This window comes from Amblyraja radiata, chromosome 6 (assembly GCF_010909765.2).
Source record: "Amblyraja radiata isolate CabotCenter1 chromosome 6, sAmbRad1.1.pri, whole genome shotgun sequence".
Classification (NCBI taxonomy): domain Eukaryota; kingdom Metazoa; phylum Chordata; class Chondrichthyes; order Rajiformes; family Rajidae; genus Amblyraja; species Amblyraja radiata.
Genome location: NC_045961.1, coordinates 25,254,405 through 25,273,356, shown reverse-complemented (window position 1 = coordinate 25,273,356; position 18,952 = coordinate 25,254,405). Strand labels below are relative to the sequence as shown.

The following is an 18,952-nucleotide window of genomic DNA, read 5'->3' as shown; positions in this document are numbered from 1 at the left end:
CAGCATCAGGCTCAGAATCAACACTTCACTCAATTGAACTATATTGTTTAGATCAGGGGTTCCCAACCTTTTTCGTCCCGTTTACCCCTGGCAACTTTAATAGCACATAACAATGTTATTTCACTTATTTATGAACAACTAATGATGAACGGATACCGGTATACCAGAGCCAAACACAGTCAGTCAATGAGAAAAAATATGTACAAACCCAGAATCAACAAATTTACCCCCTGGGTAGTCAAAATGTACCCCCCTGAGGGTAAATTTACCCCAGGTTGGGAACCTTTGGTTTAGATGGAGTCACAAGGAACTGCAGATGCTGGGAAATTGAGGAAATTATAAAGTGCTGGGGTAATCCTATTGATCAAGCAGTGTTTATAGATGGAGTGGTCAGATGACGTTTTGGGTTGGGACCTGAAATGTGCTTATCCATTCCCTCCAGAGATGCTGCCTGACCCATCGAGTTATTCCAGCACCTTGTGTTTATTGCTCACATTCTTTAGGTAATGCAGTAAAATGAATTCCTAATCTAAGGTATATCCTTACATATTCAAGGCATATCATTGTTTTGACTCAAGCAATAGTTAATATGACGCTCAGGTAATGAAATTTAATTCTAACTGTCAGGTTACACATTTTCATATGTATTCTCTCCATTTATGATCTAATCTGAAATATATAGTCTGCTGTATATCTGGTATTTCCCCAGGTATTGCAGACATTAGTAGAAAAGCGAAAATTTATGCTGGAACACATTTGTTAAAAAATCTATATTAATGTATTAAAATATTATCCTAATGCAGGGTCTCAACCAGAAATGACCATCCGTCTGCCCACATAGATCAAAGGTATCAAAGGTATTTTATTAGTCACATTCACATACACCCAGGTGTAGTGAAGTGAAATGCTTTTTTCCATTTTACAGCACACAAAAAAAGAATACAGACATAACACCAATGAGATTCTTAAACACATAGAACTACCCCCCCACAATGGCTCCCACCATGAGGGAAGGCACAAAGTCCAGTCCCCAACCCCAGTTCACCCATAGTCAGGCCTATTGAGGCCTCCACAGTTGCCTCTACGGAGGCCCGATGTTCCTGGCCGTTCTCGCCGGGTGATGTTGCTCCGGCGTCGGGAGAGTCCTCTCAGCGGCTTGGGAACCCTGGAACGGCCGCTTCCGCACTGGAGGCCGCGACTTCCGAAGCCAACAAGGCCGCGCCGGTTGGAGCTCCACAACTGGCGATCTCGTCGCGAGATCCCAGACTCCCGATGTTAAGTTCAGCGCCGCCGCCCGCAGCTGGTCGCTCCACAGACCCGCAGCTCCGTGATGTTTTACCCGGCGGTCTCAACTCACCAGAGCTCCAGCGCGGCGACCCAGGCAAGGCATTGCCCGCTCCGCGATAGTGCTCCAGCTCTGTTCCGCCGCCGAAAGCCGTGGTTCTGGGCGGTCCCCAACAGGAAACGCCACTCCAGGCCCGCTGGTAGGCCGCGAGGACGGGTCGAAGCTGCAGCCCGGAGAATAGCTGCCTCTCCGACCAGGTAGGGACCCTGAAAGGTACTTTCCCCCTTCCCCCCCCCCCCCCCCCCCCCCCCCCCCCACCCCCCCACATAAAAAAGTCTAGACCTCCAACAAAACACTTAACTAACTAAAATAAAAAATAAAAAGATGAAGAGACAGACAGCTGCTGGCTGGGCAGCCGTGCACAGGACTGCGCCCCCTCCAGATGTTGCCTAATCTGCTGAGTTCTTCCTTTTTCTTGCTCCAGATGACAGGATCTGTAGGCTCTAGAGTCTTTATTACAATATCTTTGCAGTACTTTCACTAAACTAAGTGTACAAAGCTTTGAAAGCTAAAATGTGGTAATCGAGAGAATTGATACTACCATCTCACCCTTACACCGATGACACCCTTTCTTTATATTTCCAATGAACAAACCAATAAAATATGAGTAGGTGTTTATTGTGTTTTTATTATTGCTGTCTAACTATATTAAAAGGTAATGCACATTCATTTCTTTCTCTTTCTATAGAATATAATGAACAGGTTTTCTCCCAGCTCCCACATTCCGTTCTCTCTCGTAACAATTTACATTTGGTTAGGATCGACTATTGGGATCAACTAGTGCTGTGAAACTGCGAAGACCGGATAAATTGTGACTATGGAGGCTGTGAGAAGACCAGCAATGACTTATTCATTCTGTCCTGAAAATGCCACCAATTGTATCGACACAAGTTGCCTGATGCCAATTGACGACTTTAACAAGTCTATGAGCTTAATTTTAAGTTCTGTGCTGACAATCCTCTTGGCTTTGGTTATGTTTTCGATGGGCTGCACTGTTGAAGCGATGAAACTCTGGGGCCATATTAAGAGACCGTGGGGTATATGTGTGGGCTTCCTTTGTCAGTTTGGTATAATGCCCCTCACAGCCTTTGCACTATCGACAGCCTTCAACATTCACCCTATTCAAGCAGTTGCTGTGTTGATAATGGGATGCTGTCCTGGCGGAACAGGTTCAAACATTATGTCCTACTGGATGGATGGAGACATGGATTTAAGGTAGGCCAACTTCATTCTGATCTTATTATGTCCAGTTCATTTTGTAAGTTTAACAATGCTTCTGTAATCCATTGGATTGTCACATGTTTTATCAAATGCAGACATTTTCATAATAGCAAATATTTTGCTTTTTATGGTCTAAAACTAAACAATGCAAGGTCTACTGCATCTGAGATAGTAGGAATTGTAAATGGTTAGAGATTCATTATAAGAACAAAATTCCTAAAAGGTCCAAAGCTATTGATGATTTTGTTACCCTTTGGTAATGATTAAAATAGTGCAAATTAATATCCGTTACATCGATTGCAGTCTTTTCTACCATGTGGAATAAAACTCATCAGCTTTTTCTACAAATTCACAAGGCTGATGGACACAGGAAACCCCAATCAGTCTGTCCACTCTATCATTTTTCCATATATGTATGAGCCAGTTATACATAATGACCACAAAAGGAATGCTGTAGACAGAATTACGGAATCTTGTACACAATGATCCAATTTTGATTGGAAGCAAACAAAGATTGCTGGAAATCCAAAAAGGTCTGTGCAAAGACTGTGTGCAGTTGATAATCTTGCATCCGAATCATTCTATTCCATATTAACCCCCGTCCATCATATGAATTACTCATCTTTATAGCGGAGATGTGCATTAAAACATTGATGAGGTGCATTGAAGGGTCAGCAAATTTTACTAAAATTAACAAGATACCATAGATTATGTAAAAATACTTAATTCTTATTGAGATAGTAAAACATAAATTATTTTGGTTGTAATGTGATTTCTGCATGAAATTCATAGTTGCATCAATATAAAATCACCATAGCTTATTTTAATGTATGAGAATCCTCCTTGTTTTAGTTTTCTGCCAAAGGTTCTAACTCACTCTGGCATTAATACGAGTTAGTATGCTCTCAGCTTTCACCATCTTTCATGCATAATCCCAGTTAGCATTAATGATTATCTATAGCCAGGTTTAGGGCCGTACCTATCTGACATCAACATCATCAGATTTTAGAGCAGTGTATACAGGATATGAGTCAACAGTAGGGATGCTCTTAGCTTCTTTTGAATGATCTTGAACTGGGAGGATGACATGGCGGTCATGAGTGGGAGAGTCACAAACAAGAGGGTGTAGCTGCAAAATGAAGGTCTGGTCACTAAACATTGAAGTGCTTAGAAATCACTTCTCTCAGAGGGTAGTAAATCTCTGCAATTCTCTGTCCCTGAGGGTGTTGGAGGCCAGGTCAATAGAAAACGACTTGAAAGATCAATTGAATTGAAGGTCACAAGGAACTGGCTGAGAAGAGGAGTTATGGTCAACGTGAATCAGCCACTATCATTTTGAAAGCTGGGACAGGCTCGAGGGACTGAGCAACCTACTTCTGCTCCTAATTTCCTGTGTTCTTGTGATCAGCCAGTGCTTTCCATTCAGCTAACCATGGCAGTGACTTGGAATAGAGTCTCAATTTTCTAAATCTAAACATGAGATTGTAGATTGGACAATCATTAAAATGGTAGGGTTTTTATGAGCAATCATTCTATTTTTTTTGTTGAGGAAGCAAGTTACAAAGGTAGCCCTTAATTTTTTCTAACAGATTCTTACCATTAAATATCTCTTTAAAGCTTTATTTCCTCTCAAAAACTCTCCCAGTAGATTCCACATCCATGATTTTGGGGCCACTGCATTCTACATTCTTATGAATGTACTTACGACTTTCATTCCATTGCTAAGCTATTGCCTTATCTCAATTTTTACATCCTTTAATCTTTCAACCTCTCACCTTGAAGTTATGCCCTAGAGTATTAGAAATTTCAACCTTAGGATAAAGGCTCTGACTATCTACCCTTTATGCCTCTCATAATTTTATTTGGTTCAATCACGTCACCCCTAGCATCTGAAATCCAGGAAAAGCAATCCAAAAAAGTCCAATCTTGCCTTATAGCGAATGCAAGCAATATCCTGGTGTACCTCTTCTGCACCTTCCAATACCTCCAGATGTTCCATGTAAGGCATCAACCAGAACTGCGCTCAACAACCTAAATGTGGCCAAACCAATGCTTTACACAGCTGCAACATCACCTCCCAACTGTTATACTCCATGCCCCAGCAGACAAAGGAACGTATGCCATCTGCCCTTTATCCAAACTACCTGTCCACTTCCAGGGAGCTATGGACTAGTGCTTTAAGAACCTCAATGCTCATTTATTGCATATTTTCATCTTACATTTGATCACCAAACCACAACACCTCACACTTGTCTGGATTAAACTCCATCTGCCATTGTTCTTTCTGCATTCTCAACTGATCTATGCCCTTGCAAATCCTTTGACTACCGCCCCCTCTATCCACAGCTCCACCTATTCTTCTACAAATTTACGAAGCAGCCGGCCTATGTTTACATCCAAATAATTTATAGGCATTACAAATAAAAGCAGTCTCAGCATTGATCTTTGCGGAACACCACTGATCACAGAGCTCTCAGAATAAACCTCTTCACCACTACTCTCTGCCATCTAGACCAAGCCAATCTATCAAGTTTCCATGGATTCCACGCGTCATCATCTTCTGAATCAGCCTCCAATGAAATACTGCATCTAAAGCTCTACTAAAGTAGATGTAGACAACATCTACCCTCATGATTCATCTTTGTTACCACCACAAAATACTCAAGTTCTGTACAACATCATTTTCCCTGCACAATGCCATGCTGACTATTCCTAATTAGTCCCTGCTTTTCTGGATGAGAGTAGATCTTATCCCTAAGAATCTACTGCCATAGACATGAGGCCCATCGGCCAGTCATTTCTTGCTTGTCCCAATTATCCTTCTTGAGCAGAGGAACAACATTGGCTATTCTCCATTCCTCAGCTACCTCTCATCTGTGGATAAAAGGATACAAAATCCTCAAGAAGGTCTCAACAATTTCCACTCAATAATCTAGGATAAATCCCATCAGCCACTAGGGACTTTCCATTGTCAGTACAACTGAACAAATATTTGATACCGTAATGAAAGAAATATTATTTTAAATCAGTGACCAATTCATAGGACATATACAATAGGGGTGATATCGTTTTTTTGTGATGGAGAAAATTTGCAAAATGTTTTATAATCTACAAATAAAATCAAAAAGCTTATAAAGTGTTACAAAGTCACCAATTACTGAAATGGCAATGATTAAAGAGTATCTCAATCATTTAATGTATCGCCAACAATTAAAATGCTTAATAATAGATGCAATTATACGTTAATTTTATTGCTGCAATATGCCATAAATGCCATATGCAAGCCTGACTCCTTTTGATAAGCTGGATTGTACTTCATATAGTCTGTCACTGCGCTCATAAGCTTACGTTTGCCGCTCCATGGGATAAATCCACCTGGAAGTCTTGATTCCAAGGACATCCTGTGGCCAGCATCATGCCATAAATGCCAGCGTTTCGCCAAAAAAAAAGGCAATCTTTTAACAGCTCGCCAGTCTCACAGACCTATTTAACTGTTTTTAATCAGAAAAATGTAATGATCAAATAAATTTACATAATTCTAAATATAATAAGAATTATTTTATCAAATCAGCTATATAAATAAATGTACTTAAATACCTTCAATTATTTAAAAATAATTTAAAAGTGAGGCTAAAGAGAAACTAAATGAAATAAATAAACAATTTAGCTGCACTTACCTTATTAAACAAGGTTAGCAATTCCATCCAAATAAAATAAATTGCACCGTTTTGATCATATGCTACTTTTTAAGCCATAAGAATTTATTTTACTGTGCAATATTCCTTTCTATATTTATTTGAAAATAATTTTCTTTCAGCATAAGCATGACCACATGCTCCACAGTGCTGGGGATGGGAATGATGCCTCTTTGCCTCTTCCTTTACACGAGAACTTGGGTAGACTCGGATATCATCCAGATCCCTTATGACAGCATAGGTATGAGTTGCACTGTAGTTGTCAAGTTTGAAGTTTATATGGTAACATGTTCAGTTATGGGAACTGAATAAAGCTGCATATTATGTACTTCAGGTATTACCCTGGCAAGTCTCCTAATCCCTGTTGCTGTTGGAATTTATGTGAACTACAAGTGGCCAAAAAAGGCCAAAATAATATTGAAGGTAAGCACTATTAAACAAATACCTTTTAAAACATTGAAGAGAGTGTTGAATCGATGTGGTGTTTCTAATACTTATTTAGCTGTGAGTGAACGGAGCAAACTATTTCAGTTCGAGAACCAATGTAAACATGGATGTGGTTTTGTTCAGAATTTCGACCAATGCTTTGCCAAAGCTGCAGAAAATAATTAGGAATATGGCCACTCTAGGTGCCGAGGGCATTTAGGAACAGATTAGGCTTCTTGGCTCCAAGGGCCTTATCAAGTGTGCTTGAATGTCATATGCACCAGGAACAATTAAATTCTTATTTGCTGCAGCTTCACAGGGTCAATAATGTAACAACAAAGCAACCAAATACACAACAGTTACTAATACAATAATTTATTGGTAATATTAGGTAACCAGATCATAAAAATGCAAACCAAAGTGGATAGTACAACCAAAACAAAGCCCACAGTAGATCGTTGCTGAGGTAGGGTTGTGCAGTGCACTTTAAGAGCCTGTTTGGTGGGAAGAAGCTGTTCTTGTACCTGGATGTCATGGTTCTCAGGCTCCTGTACCTACGTCCCAGTAACATCAGCAAGCTGAGAGCGTGGTCAGGATGGTATGGGTCTTTGATGATATTAACTTCCTTTTAATCTTCCATCTATGTATACATATCTTCTTATGTTCAGTCATTTTGTGGGGATTCTCCCAATGTAAAGAACAGAGAAACAGAATAAACTATCATTCACTGTATTTATTTCAATTTTCTGCCAATTACAATAGAAAACTGAGATCAATTTGTTAAATTATTCTGCCCCACAATATTGCATTATGTCACATCATTCTATTTGCAAAACCAAAATATTTTAATTATTGATATGTACATGATGAGATTTCTTGCCATGAAGTTATAGAGGGAGGATTTTCTGGTGTAATGCATGTGAAATAACTAAAACTAGTCTTTCAAGACTAAAATTGTTTACTTTGGGCTCTGCCCATCATTGATCAAAGTTAATGTGAAAAGCACAGCATCCTTCCCTTCCTCACAAGGTGTTGGCTCCCTGCACTTTAATTATCATGTATCTTATCATATATCCCTTATCATATATCTATACTGTAAATGGATCGATTGTAATCATGTAGTGTCTTTCTGCTGACTGGTTAGCACACAACAAAAGCTTTTTACTGTATCTCGGTACATGTGACAATAAACTAACCTAAACTAGTTGCATCAAGTATCAATCACACACTTATTTTCAAGGCAAAGTCTTACCCTATATTTCGACAATTGCACAAAAAGTAAAAAGTTACTGGATCAAATCTGGAAAACCAGAGACGAGCATGAAATTTGGAGGATTGAACCAGTGAAACATTGACCTGTGTTCCAAGTATTTTCAACCAAAGTTTTGTAATGTTGTCAAATACTGTATAGGCTAATAATCCAACTTTTATTATTCGCAGTTCAAAAGTTCAGGCACACATGGTTTAGGGGCATGAAACACTTGTCCAAACTACCAAAGGTAGACAAAATGTTTAAGAAGGAACTGCATGTCCAAATTACCAATATGCTTTTGGCAGACAATTTCTCCCAAGTCAATACATCAGATAATTATTTGTATTATTACTTTTGTTCTGTTACCGTTTATTTGAAAACTTCTAGGAGGGGCTTCTAATTAAGAACAATGATGCACATTTTTACGGATTATTAGTTATCAATATAAAACATCAATAATCCTTTATATTATCATTAAAAATTGCTTACATGACAATTTAAGAAAATGTCAACCATTGGATTCCATGTTAACTATCATTTTTTCAAAGTAAGATAGTTTGCATTTGAATGATATTTTATAGCATTTCCCTCTCCTATCCCCCATACCTCCTAATCTCAATGTGATGGAGCATTTGGAAATTCATTGCTCATATTTTTAAATGTGTATATTTTTCTGCTTTAGTCTTCTAATTTAAAAATAATCTATTCTCCTAGATTGGTTCCATTACTGGCGCAATACTCATAGTCGGCATAGCTGTTACTGGTGCCTTGCTGTACAAAGGATCCTGGGCAACATCTTCTTCTTTGTGGATCATTGGAACGGTCTTTCCAGCTATTGGTTATTCCCTAGGATTTGTTTTGGCTCGAGTTGCTGGTCTGCCTTGGTTTAGGTACTAAAACTTTGTAAGATTATTGATCAAACATTGCATGCTGATCATTCACAAGCCATCTCTAGGAGAGACAAAAACAAAACGATCTGGAAGAATCTGCATTGAGAACAAGCAATTGATATTTGTGACATATTCTTTAACAGAGTTGAAAAGTAGTAGAAAAACAATCATATCACCAAGTAAGGAGTAGGCCAAGATATCACATGGACTTGTAGACAGGAATGGTGGCTGCAATAATTATTTCGGAAGAATAATTAGCAGATGCATAAGAGACATTAAAGCAGCATGATACGAATAAATAATGCTGGGGGATAATCTAACAAAATAAAATAATCTGTAAAGATAAAAAACATTAGTGTCAGATTTGATGCAGCTAACTCCTACCTCGTAGAACTACTTGTTTTGAAGTTAGAATATTTAGGAATTGATTGTTCACTTTTCAAAATTGGATGATTGTCATATCTGGCTTGACATTAAACCAAAAGAAATGAAAATGGATATAGGAAAGATACAGAAGGTCCAAACCTTTTCTTGTCAAGTATGTTCCCTTTATCTCATTTTAATTTTGATTCCATAGAAACATAGAAAATAGGTGCAGGAGGAGGCCATTTGGCCCTTCGAGCCAGCACCGCCATTCAGTGTGATCATGGCTGATCGTCCCCTATCAATAACCCGTGCCTGCTTTCTCCCCATATCCCTTGACTCCACTAGCCCCTAGAGCTCTATCCAACTCTCTCTTAAATCCATCCAGTGATTTGGCCTCCACTGCCCTCTGTGGCAGGGAATTCCATAAATTCAGAACTCTCTGGGTGAAAACGTTTTTTCTCACCTCAGTCTTAAATGACCTCCCCTTTATTCTAAGACGGTGGCCCCTGGTTCTAGACTCGGCCAACATTGGGAACATTTTTCCTGCATCTAGCTTGTCCAGTCCCTTTATAATTTTATATGTTTCTATAAGATACCCTCTCATCCTTCTAAACACCAGTGAATACAAGCCTAGTCTTTTCAATCTTGCCTCATATGACAGTCCCACCATCCCAGGGATCAATCTCGTCAACCTGCCTCAATCACAAGGATGTCCTTCCTCAAATTAGGAGACCAAAACTGTACACAATACTCCAGATGTGGTCTCACCAGAGCCCTATACAACTGCACAATACAAATAATGTTTCCCAGCATTTGCCTACCATTTCCCTCTAATTGATTGGTTGATTGAAAGATACAACATGGAAACAAGCCCTTCGGCCCACTAGAGTCCACATTGTCCATTGATAACCGTTCACCCTTTTCTTTATATTCTTTTTGTCCGAGCTGTATACAAATCCTATCGATGATTTCATTCAAGCCTCTGTCGGTCACACATATAATTGAATTGAATTATCCTTTATTGTCATTCAGACCTTTTGGTCTGAACAAAATGTTTGCAGTCATACATCTATATTACTAAAACTCTGTTCTTAACCGGTTTTGGCGATCTGTGCTGCGATTTCCGAGAGAACGCCGCCACCTACGGCCATTATTTTTGGCCACCTCGCTCAGAACCCCCCTCCACCGCATGTGTGCCGAGGATTTTTCCCGTCGATTAAATATGACAGAGATATTAATGATTTTACAAAATTCCCCATTCTCTCTGCTGCTCCTGCTGGTGGGATGGGGGAGGGACTATAAAACCAGGAAGTGGTGTGCCCCAATCAGTCTCTACAACATGGAGGTCTGAGCTCTGAATGACTGAACAAATGTCTATACAGCTGTGAGTAAGTACCCTTAATTTGGTTTGAAAATGAAAATATGGTTATGGTTAGTTTGAAGGAAAAAAGCACTGCCTGCAAATGGTTGTTTGGGGGGTTTGGGTTCTCTCTCTCTCCCCCCCCCCTCCCTCCTCCCCCCTCTCCTCTCCTCTCCCCCTCTCTCTCCCCTCCTCCCCTCCATCCCCTCCATACCCTCCCTCCCCTCCACACCCCCTACCCTCTTTCCTCCACCCTCCCCCCTCCTCCCCGCTCCCCACCTCTCCCCCTCACCCCCTCTCAGCACCCCCTCTCTCTCCCCCTCACTCTCACCCTCTCTCCTCCCCTCTCTCTCTGTCTCTGCCCCTTCTCTCTCTGCCCTCACTCTCTACCCCCGCCCCCCCCCCCCCTCTCTAGATGTGACTGTTGGGGACTATGCGTCAGTAGATAGGGTGGTTATGGGGTAAAAGGAGCAAATTAATAATATTAATATAATATCAAGGGGGGTAATTAGCGTGAGTGCGGGGGGATAGTTAGTGTGTGTGACGCTGCATGCTGCCTCCCCCCCCACAACCGCACGTTGGGGGAACAGACCCAATGGGTCTGTAGTTGGTCTAGTATAATAATAAATATCAAAAACACACAATAAACACAAATTTAACATCCACCACAGTGAGTTCACCAGGCACCTCCTCACTGTGATGGAAGGCAAAAGTCTTAAAGTCTCTGTCTCTTCCCTCCTTGTTCTCCCTCTGCGCCAATTTACAGATTACAAATTACCTAATTTACAGATTATAAGAATAATTTATGTTTAAGAAATATGCTACAATTCATTCTGTACATCGTCCACCTGTTTCTTAATTGAGTCCAGATTTTGTCTCAGGTAATTTGCCTGGAAATTTCTTGAAAATATTTATTTGCTTTTGAGTAGAATTTGAATAGAATTAAGTAGGTTGAAACTAATAGTAATACATTCGGACTACAATGTTTCTTATTCCTTCTCTCAAATTTTAACTTGAAGAATCTGATGAGATTGTCTATTTTACTTCACGTGTCAATAATTTCTGCTATGCTCATCTGCATTGAATTTCATTTTACATTGTCCTGTCCACATGTTCAAGGCAAGGCAACTTTATTTATATAGCACATTTCATACACGAGGCAGACTCAAAGTGCTTCACATAAAAACATGTCATACAATAAATGAAATAATAAAATGAAATAAAATAGAAGAACTAAAAGAAAAGAAAAGCAAAATTAAAAATGCATTATAAAAAGTGCAAAAGTTAAAAGTGCAATGTAGTTAAGACTTAGCTGAAAGCTAAAGTAAACATAAAAGTTTTCAGTCTTGTTTTAAAAGTGGTCAAAGTTGAGGCAAGTCTTAAATCTTCAGGAAGTTTATTCCAGCTATTTGTTGCATAGTAACTAAATCCTGCTTTCCCATGTTTTGTATTTACTCTGGGAATCACTAGCAGATTGGTTTCAGAAGATCTTAGCGGTCTAGAAGGCTTATATAGTGGAAGCATGTCAGTGATATACTTTGGCCCTAAACCATGTAGTGATTTATAGGTGAGCAGCAGGATTTTAAAATCAATTCTCTGACATACAGGGAGCCAATGTAAGGATTTAAGAATTGGTGTAATATGCTCAAATTTTTTGGTCTTTGTTAGAACTCTAGCAACAGCGTTCTGAACAAGCTGTAGCTGCCTGACAGTTTTTTTTTGGAAGACCTGCAAGGAGACCGTTACAATAATCTAGCCTACTATTAATAAAGGCATGTACAAGTTTTTCTAAGTCTTGAGCTGACATGAGTCCTCTTAATCTTGCTATGTTTTTGAGGTGATAGTAGGCCGATTTTGTTACTGATTTGATGTGACTGTCAAAATTTAAATCTGAATCCATAATGACCCCAAGATTTCTGGCTTTGTTTGAAGTTTTCAGGGACAGAGAGTGAAGGTGTTGGGTTACTTTAAGCCTTTCTTTTTTAGCACCAAAAACAATTATCTCTGTTTTGTCCTTATTTAGTTGGAGAAAATTTTGGCACATCCAGTCTTTGACTTGCTCAATGCACTGGCACAACAGATCTATGGGGCGATAGTCATTTGGTGATAGCGCTACATAGATTTGAGTGTCATCGGCATAGCAGTGGTGGTCAATATTATTATTTCGCATGATTTGCCCTAGTGGGAGCATGTAGATGTTGAATAAAGAGGGCCCTAAGATCGAACCTTGCGGTACTCCACACGTCACGTTGGTTGGTTCTGATACAAAGTCGCCAATGGAAACAAAATAGTTCCTATCTTGTAAATATGACCTGAACCAACTTAAGACTGTGCCTGAGAGCCCCACCCATTTTTCCAACCTGTCCAAAAGTATTGAGTGATCAACAGTGTCGAATGCAGCACTGAGGTCTAATAGCATTAATATTGAAACTTTGCCAGAGTCTGTGTTAAGACGGATGTCGTTTACAACTTTAATAAGAGCGGTCTCGGTGCTATGAAGAGGTCGAAATCCTGACTGGAAGTTGTCGTAGCAGCCAGTTGAAGCCAGGAAGTGATTATGTTGCTGGAGGACAACTTTCTCAATGATTTTACTTATGAAAGATAGGTTTGAAATTGGTCTATAGTTGTTAATAATAGAGGCATCTAGGCTCCGCTTTTTTAAAAGAGGTTTAATAACTGCAGTTTTCAAGGCTTTTGGGAAATTGCCTGATTGAAGAGAGCTGTTAACTATTTGCAGTATGTCTATTGCTAGGCAGTCAAAAACATTCTTAAAGAAGTTGGTAGGTAAAGCATCAAGGCAGCAGGGGGATGGCCTTAGTTGTGTCACCGTTTCCACAAGAGTTTTAGAGTCTATGACATTAAAGCATGTCATCATTGCCACGTTACCTTTGCCTAAACAGGGTGGTGATCCAACATTTTTGTTTGAAGCGGTGATATTGATGGCACGTCTGATGCCTTCAATTTTATCTGTATAGAATAATGCAAACTCATTGCATTTCTGCGTGGAATGGAGTTCAGGTGGTAATTGTGTGGGGGGTTGGTCAGTCTGTCAACAGTTGCAAATAGGGTTTTTGCCTTATTAGTGTTGTTGTTAATGATATTGGAGAAAAATGTTTCTCTAGCACTTTTTAAGTCTAAATTGTAGGCACGGAGGCTCTCTTTATAGATGTCATGGTGAATATGAAGTTTTGTTTTCCGCCAGATGCGCTCAGCTTTCCGGCATTCTCTTTTCTGGGCTGTTACAAAAGCAGCTTTTCTCCAGGGTGCCTTTTGCTTACCAGAAATCGTTTTAACCATAACAGGTGCAATGACATCTATAACTTTCACAATTTTGGAGTTAAAGTTATCTACAAGATCATCAGCAGAACATGGGTTTAGAGGTGGTAAGAAGGAGATGGCATTTTTAAAGAGTACATTAGAATGTTCATTTATATACCGTTTTTTGACAGTATTTGATTTTGTCTGTATGTCGGGAATAAAAGATATATTAAAGAAAACACAGAAGTGGTCAGACAATGAAGGATCAGTCACGAAAATATCAGAAACATTGAGACCCTTTGTGATAATCAGGTCCAGGGTGTGCCCCTTACAATGAGTAGCCTCTTTCACATGTTGAGACAGGTCAAATGTGTCTAAAATAGTAAAACATTCTTTTGCACCCTTGTCATTCAAATCATCAGTATGAAAATTAAAATCACCAGTTATAACTAGACAGTCAAAGTCAGTGGAGATGCTAGACAATAATTCTGTAAAGTCATCGAAAAAATTAGCATAATATTTAGGAGGCCTGTAAATAATTAATAGAACTCTGGGGGAACATTTCAATACAGCACAAAGGTATTCGAATGATGGAAAATCACCAAGTGACATCTGTTTCCCCTGAAATACATTTTTAAATATAGCAGCAACCCCTCCACCTCTTTTTCCAGATCTACATACATCAAAAAAGTTATAGTTTGGAGGAGCTGTCTCGATCAGAATGGTTGCACTGTTATTTTGTTCTAGCCATGTTTCAGTTAAAAACATAAAATCCAGTTTAGAGGTGGTAATAAATTCGTTGACTAAAAATGATTTGTTATTAAGAGACCTAACATTAAGCAGACCCATCCTGATGGTATTATTGATAGGCTTTATGGTTGGTTTAGGTTTGGAGGTAATAGGTATTAGGTTTGTTAGGTTAGCAGTGTGTCTAAGTTTCCCTTTGTTTACTCTCTAGTAGTCACAACAGGAATGCAGAAGGTGCCATAGTTTGACGTAGGCGACCTTGGGTTCAGCTGATTATGCGGAACTTCCTTCGTAATGTGTCTACGGCTGAACCCTTTCTTATCTCAGTAATGTTCAGGACTGCTATCAATACAGGAGGGGGGCTGTGGCGCCCTCCGCTTGGTTGTTATCTCCCTGCGGCCGTGACATGGCAATGGTACTGATAAGTTGTGAAAATTATGCCTGCCAATTGATTGTGTTTGGCAAAAACATACTTTTAACCATTTATATTAGCATCAATTTAAGAGATGGCAGTGATAGTGCCTTAACTTCCATTTATTTCGATCTGATGAGACCCTAGTCACAAGATTGCTTCTTGTTTATTGAAAGATCAGGATATGACATATGTGATCTTGAAATCTATGAATTAATACCAACTAAGTGTTTTGTTACTTTGGAAGCCAGGTCGTGGTTGTTCTTCTTCCAAAGATGGTGGAGGTTTAAATTCAATTTACAGAGTCTTCTTCTTCTTGCGAATGAAACATAAACCAAAGGAATAGTTAGATCTCAAGCCGGGTGTTTTCAGCACCACCAAGCCCAGCTTACCCAAAGCTTACTACAAATTCCAAGAACACTTAGTTTAGCCATGAACATTTTGAGCAAAAGTTCATCATTAAACTTTTGGAAGTACAGGTGTTTCTAAACACGGTCATTATTTGATCATCGACACCCAGCAAACATCTCTTTACAGTTGCTTTTGATACACGTATCTCCTCCTTCTTCCCCTTTTGTTGCTCCGAGCAATATGTTTAGCAGCTCATATATTTTTAAAGATTTACGACCATGACTTGGATCATCTATTAATTCTGAAGGCATGGATTCAATATGTTGATTTTTTTTAAACTTCCAGATTCTTATTTCTAATAATTCCGTTTTTATTTCATGAGATAAAATGTGAATTAATAACAGATTCCACTATCAAAGCCAAACCCAAAAACATAAACCAGAAATTGAAGGGTTTTTAGATGGCGTTCAATGATGAATTTCTCTCAATTCTTCAGTGGATGTAATATTGCACAGTACTGAGGTCACACCGTTTCATCTGATTAGGATGCTTATAAATTACCAATTCACACTACAACTACTATCAGTCCAGTAATCAATCTCATTTAGTGGTTTGTATTTTGATGCAATATGTAATTACAGCACTAGTCACCTGTTACTATTGCAACACTCGTGTAAGCTTTAGGTAGTGCGTGGAAATCAGTATATAGTTCCCATTTGCTTTTAATTTATATTCAATAAAGTGATTTTTAAAATATATCCCGTCATAGAAAACATAAATCACACAACCAAGCACTTTAACCAGCGTGTCCATGTTGACCATCATGTACCCCCCATCTGTACGAATCCCATTTACCAGCACTTGGTCCAATAGCCTTCTATTTGGCAATTCAAGTACATATGCAATTAGTTACTTAAATGTTGTGAGAGTTTTAAGTCCATTCACTCTCAGATAATACGCTCCAGATTCCAACCGCTCTCTGGGTGAAAACAGTCTTCCTCAAATACCCTCTATACATTTTACTTCTTACCCTAAACCAATGCCACTTGTTCTAAATGTTTCTGCATTTGGTAGGTTTCCCACTCTCTACCGCATCTCTACCCCTCATACCACCCCCTCCCCTCCCTCTCCACTTTTACAAAAACGTTTGAACTGAAAATCTATCTTCCTAAAAGAATCCAACAATAACTTGTGATTACCTAACTCTGTGTAGTACCCCAACACATTTCCCAATGACATAAAAAGACCATGCAATGTAGTGCATCATTGACCTAGAATCTTTAATTTAATTTTGTTCCTATCTTGCAGATGTCGTACTGTAGCTTTGGAAACCGGTGCGCAGAATACTCAGCTCTGCACAACCATAGTCCAGCTCTCTTTTACACCCGATCAGCTTGTACTCATGTTCACCTTTCCACTTATCTACAGTGTGTTTCAAATATCGTTTGCAGTTATAATGGTTGGAGGTAAGTTTTTTTACTTTTTTCTTTGGCTTCATGCCGACTATTGACAAGAGTTAAAACTAGTTGGGGACAGGTGATCACAAGTGGCACTAGAGATAACACAGGCTAGTGAGGCCATTGCATTGAGAAGATGAGATTATTTACATTATATATGAAGGGAGCGAGTGGGAAAAGAATAAGAGATTTGACATTAAAGATTTAGAAAATATACCAACTGCATGTAGTGCAGCAAGGGTTTGTAGATTATAGTCACGTGCAATTTACAATTTACATCTAATCCTATGCTTATAATGAAACAAACACATCAGAAGCAGTAGAAGGGAAACTGATCTCTCCGACTTATATATGAATGATAAATCTTAGTAAATCTGAGACTTCATGGGTGTAACATTATTATTCACATGGGGACCTGGGTTAAAACACAAAACCGGGAATGTAAATGTGATACAAGTTACTCTGGAGAAATAGAAAATGACATTAGATATATCTCCTCCCACATCCTAGACGTGCAGGTTTGTAGGTTAATTAGCCTCTGTACATTGTCCCCAGTGCGTAGGGAGTGGATGCAAAAGTGGGATAACATAGAAATAGTGTGAACAGGCATTTTGATGGTCAGCATGGACTCGAGGGCCCTGTTCCATGCTGTATCTCTAAACTAAACTAAATTGCTGGTTATTGGTCTGGGTGTGAGCACACTGGAAAAGGGAAATAAAAATACTTTAGATCTGGGAAAATCGCTGGATCCTGAATTTAGTAATTAAATGAATGAAGTATGTATAAGCACTGGAGTATGCTATTTAACTCAACACTGATAAATAGGAGGTAAAGCAGCAAGAATCTCTGCCTAGCAAAGCATTCCCGTAACCTCGCCCACACCCAGATCCATTATTGTTCAGAAATATAACACCCAAATCAAGCTCCACTGAACCTGTGCCTGTTTGCTTATCCCTCCTAATGGTCCACTCCCATTGGAGATAGGTTTCAGTTCCTTTGCTCATCTATACTGGATCTCAGTACCGCCATGTCTTAAATGAAATTCTATTTATAGCCTGTCCACTACCTGAAACCTCACAGTCCATTTGCACCTGCCGTTAATGCATCCTCAAACATTTCACACGTCACTATCTGGCCCTTTCTGCAGGAATTTTGTCAAACTTCTTTGGCTTCCATCTCCATTAAGACCATCCGTAAAATACAATTCAGACTATGCTGAACATTTGAAAGCATAACACCGAAAATTTGAAATAAAATTTGAAAAAAAATCAAAACACTCAACAGGTTACGCAGCATCGTGAAAGAGAGAGTTAACATTTCAGATTTAAAACAATCATTTCTTCTTTGATTTCACTTCTAATCCTGCTTGATGATGGCTTGAGCCTTGGCATAGTTTGCTTCATTAAATGTGGTTTGTAGTCAGAAGAAACTAATTACAGTATTGCCCATTTTCACAATTTCAGAAGTGAAATTTTTAACATGTTATATATTCCACTCAGCTTATCAATTCTACAAGTGGTATGGCAGGAGATCTAGAGGTGACTCTGATGGACAAGATAAAGATGAAGAAAGCACAGTCACGTCCTCTGCTTTTACAAACGGAGGATTTCAAACAGATGAAAAAATACCCATTGGGGCCTCCCACATAGAAGATAAATTTAAAAATGGCTTCTTGAAGAGAGGGCTCCCTGCAGAAGAAAAGTCACCAAGAGAAGTCTTGGACACAGGTACCAACCTGTAGGGATTTTGCTTGATGTGTACATTTGATAACACACTTATTGCCATGGTCATTACAGATACTAATGCAGAGATTACTTACAGATACTAATGCAGAGATTACTTACAGATACTAATGCAGAGATTACTTACAGATACTAATGCAGAGAATACTTTTAGAAAGAACAATCTGCACATCCTTAAGATTGATAGTTAACTCCAATTTCCTCCTTCAAGTTTATCCCTTGCTATTCCTATATCCAAGAATGATGGAAAATGAAATAACTTATGGAAATGGCTCTGAAATGATGGCCCCATGTAATGGAATGAGGTTCCACAAGCATCGCCCATTCTCATCTCCTGCTCAGTCATCCTAATTCTATTTGATTTCTTCACAAGCATCTAAATGTTATAAAAGTTATAATGTAAAACTGTGAAATTGGAGAAAGGAATAAA

The 18,952-nt window shown here is 39.1% G+C and overlaps 1 protein-coding gene across 1 annotated transcript; it reads left to right on the top strand.

Annotated features, from left to right (window-relative positions):
* The first annotated feature begins 2,162 nt into the window (after nt 1-2,162).
* On the top strand, nt 2,163-18,584 carry slc10a2 (solute carrier family 10 member 2). Its single transcript, XM_033022119.1, has 6 exons — nt 2,163-2,560; nt 6,384-6,502; nt 6,596-6,684; nt 8,654-8,829; nt 16,632-16,789; nt 18,280-18,584. Exons 1-6 carry the CDS (start codon nt 2,163-2,165, stop codon nt 18,519-18,521), a joined length of 1,182 nt encoding a protein of 393 aa, XP_032878010.1. The 3' UTR covers nt 18,522-18,584.
* The last annotated feature ends 368 nt before the right edge of the window (nt 18,585-18,952 follow it).

Excerpts from the sequence above, each read along its gene's own strand:
- slc10a2 (XM_033022119.1), top strand. The coding sequence starts at position 2,163 with ATGGAGGCTGTGAGAAGACCAGCAATGACTTATTCATTCTGTCCTGAA. Across the intron at positions 6,503-6,595 it reads GATCCCTTATGACAGCATAG|GTATTACCCTGGCAAGTCTC; the intron begins GTATGAGTTGCA and ends TATGTACTTCAG. Across the intron at positions 6,685-8,653 it reads AGGCCAAAATAATATTGAAG|ATTGGTTCCATTACTGGCGC; the intron begins GTAAGCACTATT and ends CTATTCTCCTAG.